Source organism: Pagrus major, chromosome 12 (assembly GCF_040436345.1).
Source record: "Pagrus major chromosome 12, Pma_NU_1.0".
Lineage (NCBI taxonomy): Eukaryota > Metazoa > Chordata > Actinopteri > Spariformes > Sparidae > Pagrus > Pagrus major.
In genome coordinates, this window is record NC_133226.1 from 4,474,477 (window position 1) to 4,484,667 (window position 10,191).

The following is a 10,191-nucleotide window of genomic DNA, read 5'->3' on the forward strand; positions in this document are numbered from 1 at the left end:
TTTTCTTTTCTTATTGTCTTCTGTTCTTGTTTGTTGTTAATACATTTTCTTATTCCCTGCTTCCTGACTGCTTGTCTCTTCTCTTTGTTTGCCATTGTGTGTATATATATATATACTTACCCCTCTAACCTGTTCTTTCCTTCTTGATATTTCTCTCCTTCTCTTCCTTTACAAGCTGCTGTAGCTGCCGCAGCCAACACCAGTACTGTAACTTCTGCTACTGCTGGGGCTACAGGGGTGCCTGGGGGCCATCCTCAGGGGGCCCCTGGCTCCCCCAGCCCCGGCCCTGCTACTTATAACATCCACTCAGTCAATGAAGGTACAGACTGAACTGACGGGTACCTCTTAGGGAAATTCTTGCAGTCATACTCTTTTTCAGTCACTTATCTGTCTTTGGAGATCTTCTGCTTCCTAGATCTTCTTTCTTGCCTTCCTTCCTTCTGTCTTACCTTTAGTTCCTTCTCTCCATCCCATCTGTATTTTTATATTTTTATTTTCCCCCCTCTCCATTCCCTTTTCTGTTTGTTCTATTGACTTCTCTCTTGCTCTTGATGCCACCACATTTCTTTGCCCCCCCCTATCTTCACTCCATCAGTTATTTATCTCCCAACCTTTTTTTTTCTGTTCCTATCCTTCTTGGGTCTCATCACCTCATTTCTCTTTCCTTGCATAAGTCTTGTTTTTTCCCGCAGCCAGTGTTAGGTTTTCATCTCAGGTGTCTAGCTCAAGTTTTTTGCCATGTCTTTGTCCTTGTTTCGGTCCACAGCGCTGTCTGTTTATCTGTCTGTCCGTCACAACTGATTTCAGTCCACTTTCAAACCAGTCAGTTGAAGAAATTGAAAGTTTTCAGTCTCTAAATTTGAATGCTGTAATATACCTGGCACAGGAACTGTGATCTGACTTGGTCACGAGAAATTAAATGACTCCTACAATATTTGCCACAGTTGGTAGTCCCTGATATATTTCTAAAATATGGAAAAATTGAAAGAATGGTACACAATATAATCCAGTACAAAATCAGTTGTGCAAGGTCAAGTGAAATGTTGACCTTTTGCTCTCAAGATATTATTCACAATTTTCCTCAGCCTTACAATTTGCAATTTTGTGGAAAGGTGCATATTTTTAGGCTAATCTGCTACAAATTTTATAATTTCTGACCACAATAATGTCAGGAGTCATTTTCACTTCACAAATCCAAGTTAATGAAACTTGTAGGAACCCAGGACAAGTTCCTCAGTGCAGCAAAATTGAATGACAAAAAGAGTGGTGTCATCAGCAAAGAAGAAGATCTGATGCATTTGAGAGTGTATTGACCTCAGTCCTTATGCCCTGGTCTTTGTCTTTTTTCAATTGTGGCTGTATTGTGCAGACCTACCCTGCTGTTTCTGTCTCTAAGTCTGTCTGTCCGAATGTGTCCATGAGTCCTGAAGTTTCACTGTCTCTATGCTCGCTGTTTGCATGCTTGCTATTTCCACCTGATGGAATGGGGAGTGTGTCATAGGGGGAAAAAGTCAAGCTAACAAAACAACTTTAATGGACTGAATTAAAAAATAAATAAATGAATAAAAAACAAACAAATTTGTGCTCAGCAATGACCAGAATTTCCCCTTGTTTTACATTTTTTACTCTTTTTTCACTCGCAGCACATCAATCTAACATTGTACATAAGAGTTTTTAAGAGAGATACATAAGGATACTGATGGCGTCCCTCAGAACCAAAGCTGGATTTTATTTTAAAATGGCTATTATATTATCTTTTTAATTTTTTTTTAACAGGATGTTGACTTTTATTGCGGAAGCTTCTTGCCCCATCCACCCATGCAATTAATGTGCTTTTAAATAACATAAACTGTTCCACATTTGTGGTGTCTGTTGGGAAAATAAAGTGCCTTTCAAAGTGGATATCCTTTAGTTTCCAATTTTCAGAGACTAAAACACAGGTTGTCAGATATCTTAGTTTTCTACTGGAAAACAGCAAGCATGCAGACACAGGCTCATTCCTTTCAAGTAGAAGTAGGAATATTTAGAACTGAGATACCTCTAGTTAAATAGCAACTGTAGAAAATGTGTCAAGGTTTTGTATTATGTTTATTCTTAAAACACTGCCCTGCAGAAACATTATTATTGTTGTCAGTAGTATATGCTATCAAGAATCATTTTTAGCTGTAGAAGTAGTAGCGACAAGAATAGCAACAACAATGATAGTCAAGAAAGTATTTTCTAACTATTTTTAAGCTAATGTTTACTATTATTTATGCTGTTTTGTAGTTTAATCTACAAAAAGTGTCTTGGAGTGTATTGGAGCTAAAGCAGTCGGATAAATGTAGTTCGGCTTAAAGTACATTTCCTTCTGAAATGTAGTGGAATACAAGTATAAAATAGCATGAAATGGAAATACTCAATGCAAGACACATTTGTCCCTAAAATAAGTACTTATGATAACATGAACTTAGTTACTTTCCACCACTGCTTTTAGCCTTGTTTTAGTTGTGTTATCTTGTTTCAGTGTTGTTTTATGCCTGACTTTGTATTGTTTTGTTTACTACTTATAATTCTGCTGTCTATGCCAGGTCTTCCTTATAAAACCTTAATATGACATACCCAGTTAAATAACTAATAAATCAAAACTAAATAATTAGTAGTATCAGCGGCAGCAGTTGTTGAAGCTATTGTTATCAGCAGCAGTATTAATAATTGTTAGCAGCTGTAGTAATAGTAGTACTAGCAGCAGCAAAAATTGTCTTTAGCAGCAGGAGCAGCAGCTGTAGTAGTAGTTGTTCTGCTAGTAGATACTGTTAACAGCATTAGTAATAGCAGCAGCAACTGTCATCAGCACCAGCAGGAATAGTTGTTGTTAGCAGCAACAGTAATTAAGTTGTTTTACCTTTAGTTAAAAGTATGTACCACATTGGTCATTGTCAACCATACTCTGGACTAAATAACATTAGTCCTTCACATTGCATTTAGAAAGCATGTTTCACACCCAAGTTTATGGTATAGTGAGGAAAAGCTGACGGCATTCCTTTTCTGTCCCAGCATGAGTTTGCATCACCGTTTCAGGTGAAAATTAAGTAGTCTGAAGACAGAAGAGGGGTCAACTTTTATTAGATATTGATAGTGGTGGTGGAAGGCAAGGTTAAATTTGATTTAAGGAACTAATTAACAAAATGTTTTTGATGTTGACATATCTGAGGTTTCTGCAAGACAGTGTTGGAAATTTTGTACCCAGAGGTTGATCCAATACTGACACAATTAAGTTATTATGCTGTAAGACGAATGTCAAATATTTGACCAGATATTTAACATTGTTTTTTGTGATATTAATCACAATAAAGCTTTCAAGCTCAACTTAGATACGGTTTGTTTGTTATACACCTAATGGTTTGAGTTTTGCCTGTACATTTGGATGGCGGAGGTAAGTTGATGCCCTTGGCAAAGAAATTTGTATGGAATTTCTTTCCTGCTCAAAAACTATTCAGTGTCCTTTCAAGTGCATTTCCATACATGCATCTTCTCTGGAAACCATATATTGAGCCAATATATGTGAATAAGGTCCTTGGTTTATGTTGAGTATCAGCAAATAAACATTTCAGTCCATTTTTTGTCACGGACATGTAAGAGCTGGTTTATATTTCTCTTGTGTTTGGTGTAAAATATAAATATAAGCCGTTATTTTGGCTCAGAGTGATACAGCTGGATTTGAGCCCTATTAAAGCGATACCAAGACATTTTGAATGTTACTTTTCTTTGTCCGTCACTCAGGAAAACAAAACTGAGAAGAAGAGTGATGGACTTGTAGCACCTTTGTCATTTTTTCTGAAAACTTACAAGTTTTTATTGTCGAGTAAAATCTTCCACACATTGTAGTTTTCCTGAATGATATGAAACACACTTAGGTTCATCATGCCAAGGTATCGTTATGAGGCCTCTGTCGATCCACCTGGCAGTGCTGTATATCTGTTGTCTACCTGTTTAATGCCATCAAACATACCCAGGCTCTGGTTAGCAGAAATAACTTTGCTCTAACCAAGACTGTAAATAATAGCCAATAATATTCTCATCTTGTGTTTAACTGTTGTTAGTGTGCGGGGATTGTATAAGGACAAAGTCAAACTGTGTATAAGGATGTAAGAAACTCACTGCTGTCATATGGAAACATCAGACAAAAATAGTGATATAAACACACCTAAAGGAATAAGTTAACATTGTGGGATATTGTGTATTTGTATTCTTATATGCACATTGTGAAACAATAGATATAAAGTAACACAAAGTGTTTGATATTTAATATCAGATGGTTCATCACTTTGCTCCATCAGCAATATATCTTCATGAATACTGACCAGAATTCAAATGAAATTGGCTGAAGATATTGTTCATCCCTAGAGGATAAATTCTAGTTATTCTGATGTCCCTTGACCTGTCCTTTTGCGCCACCATTAGAACAAAATTTCCATTTGTAAACGAAAAACAAGTACTGGTAAGGCCCTAAAAAAAGCTTCATCATCAGAATGATGTTTGTTCTGTCCCTGCACTATATATTATATCATATTGTCTGATTTTCACTTCTGAAAAGAAGTGTTTTTATGTGACAGCTGTGAGCTCTGTGTAGGAGCATGTGAGAAACTTGGAAATGTAAAATTATTCACATGCCCTCCTCGTAGTCTTTTCTGACTGTGTGTGTTTTTGTGCGTGTGTGTGTGCAGGTTGGAGTCAGCTGGCAGCCATGCACTGTGTAATGCTCCCTGACCTCCTTGGCCTGGACAAGTTCAGACCTCCTCTGTTGGAGATGTTGGCAAGGAGATGGCAGGACCGCTGTCTGGAGGTAACACACACACATTGCATGCACAGCTCCAGGCTAAGGCTTACGGGCCAACCCTGTCTCCTTGAAATTCTGTTCATATACTCTGAATTATCAACAGCAAATACATTTTGAAAGAAACATATGGTTGCCAGGAGAACTGGTTTTACCATCCAACGAATGAACCATGTCTGTTCATTTTGGTTGAAGTGAAAATGATGGCCATTAAAAGTAGTCATAGTCATAACTTAAATCTTTGTGGTTTTAGGTGCGAGAAGCAGCACAAGCTCTCCTACTGGCTGAATTAAGAAGGATTGGCCAATCAGGACGTAAGGACACCATAGACATGTGGGCTCCCTACCTGCCTCAGTATGTGGACACTGTCAGCTCTCGTAAGTACCTCACAGTGCTTTATATCTCAGAGAGAGAATGAAATCTGTGTTTGTTTTTCGCTGTGAGAATGTTAACATGCCAATAAATGCTAACATGCTCAAAGAAAACTGATTTCACACAACAAAATATGTTTCCATGTATTGAGGGTTACTACTGCATATATGTACATTTGTGCCTCCGGAGAGAGATGTCTTAAGTCTGATAAATTGCCTCAAGAGATGTCATTTGAGTCAGCATTGGTTGGGTCTGAAGACACGTTTGGAAGTGAAAAACAAATCAGTTGGTGTAGAGTTATAAATAAGTGGGCTTACCAGACCTTTTGGGTTCGCTCTTCATCTCTGCTTGAAGTTAACAGCTTGAGGTTGCATTAGCTGCTGCAAGCAATACTCCCAAATCTCTGACCAAAACTTTTGCAGTCGTCTGGAATTGTATTGCAGGTGATGTAGGCGCAAGGTTTTGACTAGGAAGAATGTGTGGAGTACAATGTCATTCTCCTGCATCGATTTTTGATTCTTTTCTATGAACTGTCCATTGTTAGTCCGACAATATGATATGATATATAATGCTATATATGCAATATAATGCAAATTAGGTAGAGTACTCTTTTATGTTCCACGTAACATCCGATAGGTGATAACATCTTAACTGTAGGTGTTATTAAGGAGCATCTTAGCATGCTAGCATTAGCAATCAGCTGAAAGCACAGCCTAACCCGATGATGAGACAAAATGTCCTTTTCATTTCACTAAGAGAAAAGTCATAGTACACCAACTTTTCATTAGTCTTTTAGTTACAGAAAAACAAAAAGAAACAGTCACACTCCATTTGGGAGCTGTGCCTTATCTGTGGGCTTGGACGAAAGTATTAGGGGGACATGGAGACGTTTTCTCTTGTATTATGGAAGTTGCTAACTGGAGCCGCTAGTCAGCTCTGTAAGCCATACATTGCCAATAAGATAAGTGCTAATAAGATAAGTACTAAATATTGAAATAATTAAATTATTATCATAAACGTGTTACGACTAGTCAACCAATGGCTTGAACAAACTTGAAAATCTTTTGTGTTGGGCAGCCCTCCATTTCACTTCAGTCCGATGCCGTGTTCATTTTAGCTGATTACTGTTGGTAGCAGGGAATATTTTATTTTGTTTTGTTTTTCTGTTATTTGACTTACAGCTGCATCCATCTCACCCACAGTTGTCTCCATTTCTGTGGCTGTTTTTCGTGGAAGTACCAAGGTGTCTAGCTAGCTGCACAGGAAGATGATGTACCCACTCTTAATCCCAACTACAAAACTGTGATTGGTCAAATGTTTTTGCGAGAAATTGCTGTCAAGGAGCACAACACAAGCACTCTATTAACAATTCTTAGATATCTATCTCTCTGTCTATTTGTCTATCACTGTCTTTTTCTCTCTGTCTTCTGTGTATTCCCTGATCTCTCTCTCTGTCTATAGTTAGACCTGCTGATGGGAAGAAAGGTGAATCTCCACCTTCTTTACTAGAACCAGCCTTCTAAAATGCTGTGTGTGTGTGTGCGCGCGCACGTTTGTTCGTTCGTTCGTTCGTTCAGGAGTCGCCTTGTGGTTGAGGATGTTGGGGGTTTCTCAGGGGAACAGTTGCCATGGAAACGTGCACCGGTCAGTGTTGTGTTACCACAGCAGTACCGCAGGCGGGGGAGGTGGAGGGAGTGATGGGTCTGTGACCTCAGGGGACGAGGGAGGGGGGGAGGGAACCGAGAGAAAGAGAGAGATAGAGCGAGGTTAAAGGGTCATTGAATTTGATCCGTGTGCTGCACAGCAGGACTGGAACAGACAGTAAGATGACTCCTGCTGGTCCTGGAAATCCTGGAATATCTTGGGAGAGTCGGGAATGTGTTGAATCCTCTGGAGAAGTCCTTTGAACTTGAAGCTGTTCTTGGGTGTGTCTATTCTAAAAACGCCAAATATGTCTTTTCACATATTTTGAACTCAAAATCTGACCTTTTTTAATTCTGTAAAACAGGTTGTGTCAACCTTTTCAGGTCTGTCACCCCATGTTTTGATCCCAGAATTCTCCTGACCCCCTCTTTAACATCACATTAAAACTACAAGGCTGTTTTTGCCCTGAAGCTAACCAGCACTAGCAGCAGTAACATGCCCTGAAGCTGTGGATTTGAAGGTTAAAAGTGTCCACAGTCCACAAAGTGCCAACGGGTCTATTCAAGGAACCTAAAAAATTCAGTTTTTCAGTCTACTCACCCCTATGCTGGAGGAAAGCCGGGTGAAGTTCATAGTCCACAAAATATTTCTGGATCCTCACAGCAAAACAATATTGCAACCTTCTTCTAAACAACTGAAGTAGTTGGGAACTTGTTTTTAAATGTAACAGATAAACATAAAATTGCCCAATACAGCTTGTCAGGCGTAATTAGGCCTGTCACGATAACAAATTTTGCTGGACGATAAATTGTCCTAGAAATTATTGTGATAAACGATAATATTGTCGCTTTGAGACCATTTTTCAACTAATATAATGATAATGGCATAATAATGCAAGTACACCCTTACAAAGATCAATAAACCTTTATTTCTAAAGAATATTTAACATTGGAATGTGAAAAAGACATTTTAAATATCCAAAATAAATAAAGATGGAGGCTGTGGCCAAAGCAATTGAGCCATGGCCATGGCCATGCTGTTATAATGTGTTGTAATTGAGATCCTGACACACCAAACATCCTGGAAAGTGACAAAGTTACGTTTTTCTATAATTTACATAATTACATAATCGCCATCAGTAAACTGGACGCTGTCTGACTATTTCACTCTCGGGGTTCACTAAGTTCACAGAGTCTTGTCGGGAGGGCTGACCGTCACCATGACAACAGTAACTGACCGTAGCGCGACAAATACTTGGTGAGTTAAAGTTTTTTGCCGGGGACAGACGCTGTTTTTCGGGCAGAAATGTGACGAAGAGTCGGTCAGACCGACAGGCTGACAGACACTTCTCCACGAATAACTGCGGTATTTTTTTCCTCACATAAGTTGCCAAAGACACGACCAGTTACTACGTTCCTGTTGTTTGGTCCTGTAACGTTGCTTTGTGGGACTTTTATTTTTATTTTGTTGAGTGAAGGATCTGTAGAGTTATCAGACACCAACACCATCAGATCGACACGCCCTCGCTCCGCGTCGCCGGCTCGGTTCGCCTCTGATACTACCTCCGGAGGCGCAGCGAAATTTCACCCCTCACCGCATCTGAAACGTTCACACAAAGGCGGATGCGGAGAATTGGCGCAGTATCCCCGCATGCAAACGGCTGCGTGAATGGGGCTAGTGACTGACAAGAGGGTTCTAGTGAGAGACACGAGGAAAACAAACAAGCATGCAAATGGAAATTATCGAGTCCGGCAAAATTATCGAGCTCATTTTAATTTATCGTATGATTAATTGATTTATTGATTATCGTGACAGGCCTAGGCGTAATCCACCCTTTTTGAATCTTCACTGTAGCTGCTAAGCTAAAAGCATGAGCTGGGCCTCATGTCAAGGATGTAAAAAATATCTTTTCAAATACATTTCAGATCTCAGGGCAGGGACTTCAATTACGGCGGATTACCTGGCTGTATGAAGCAGTTTTAATGTCTTTAATCGGTTGTTTTCTTAAGTTTTAAAACAAGTGCCCAGCTACTTCAGTTGTTTAGGAGAATGCTGCAACGTTGTTTTGCTGTGAACCTCCAGAAATGACAAGAGTTCACCCGACTTTCCATCGATATGAGGGTGAGAAGATGACTGAATTTTAATTTGTCAGCTGTTCCTTTTAAAGGAGGATGACAAATATTTCCTCTAACATTAAGACGATATCCACAGCAAATGCTAAAAAACATGAAAACTTTATTTTTTTGTTTCTTCCATCAACACCAGCTTTTTTAGCTTGTTCTCTAGGAATTCACTTCAGAAGTTTGCTGTCAGTATTGTGTCAGCTCTACTGAAGTATCCCTCCATTCAGTCCACACCAACTCTGACCTCCATTACAGCTTCATTGTTCTCAGAGGCAGCTGTCCTCCTGTCAGCATCGCAGCACCTGAGGAGCTGAGAGGACCTTGGCACGACTAATTGTCTTCACCAGGCTGAGGAAAATTTTCTGAAAAAAATGTATGCCAGAAGGTTTCAAGCCCCGATCAAACATCAGAGATATACAGTTGTTAATGAGTTCACAACACAGAACAGGAGATTTGTACAGTTTCTTTTTGTTTAATATTTTTTGGGGCCTTTTCGTTCCTTTATTAAACAGGACATAGAGAGAAGACAGGAAATGGGATGAGAGAGAGGGTCTCTGGTCGTTAGGACAACTCACATTAATTTCAAAGTTGTGCTACCCAGCCATTCGCTAAGCCAACTGGACTGGTTCTACTCCATGGTAAAGCAAAGAGATAGACTAGGTGACAGTCCTGTGACATGCCGTTGTTTTTTCCTGTGTCATTTTACCTTGCTTAGTGAAAATTGGTTTGACTTGGATGTCTGGCGAAGCTGTGGCTGCTGTCTGACGTCTATGGGATTAATTATGAACATGAATTAGAAATTCTTTAAACCGTTGCTGTTTCCTGAGTAACGTTTCCTGAGATACAATTGTAGTTTGGCAAAGCCCCTTAGCATTGGGGCCGGGAGGCTGCTCTGAGGACGTAACCAGTGCCGGCCCTGACAATTTGGTGCCCTAGGCAAGATTTTAGCTGGTGCCCCCTTGCATCGCAGTCAATTTCACAATCAATTTTCATACACTCACACAGAAACTGCATGTATGTATTCAATATTTTAAAGGTGCATCTGAAGAGAGAAGAGAAGTATATGTGACCACTGGATGTTACATTTTAATAAAAAACAGATGCTTGGTGTGTGCTATACATAAGACTAATATAGACTAATAATGAAAATACGTTGAGATTCATTCAACTATATCGTCATTGCAATGCAATTCAGTCTAACCAGAGTGCAAAAAGCAGTAAAGTGCATTGAAATTA

General features: G+C 39.4%; 1 protein-coding gene across 2 annotated transcripts in view; it reads left to right on the plus strand.

The window, feature by feature from the left end:
• Positions 1 to 10,191, plus strand: part of wdr7 (WD repeat domain 7) — a 126,267-nt gene that overhangs the window by 49,767 nt on the left and 66,309 nt on the right. For both annotated transcript variants that reach the window (XM_073477943.1, XM_073477944.1), the window contains exons 20-21: positions 4,707 to 4,825; positions 5,070 to 5,193. In XM_073477943.1, coding sequence (XP_073334044.1) covers positions 4,707 to 4,825; positions 5,070 to 5,193 — 243 coding nt within the window. The remainder of the gene's footprint in view (positions 1 to 4,706; positions 4,826 to 5,069; positions 5,194 to 10,191) is intronic.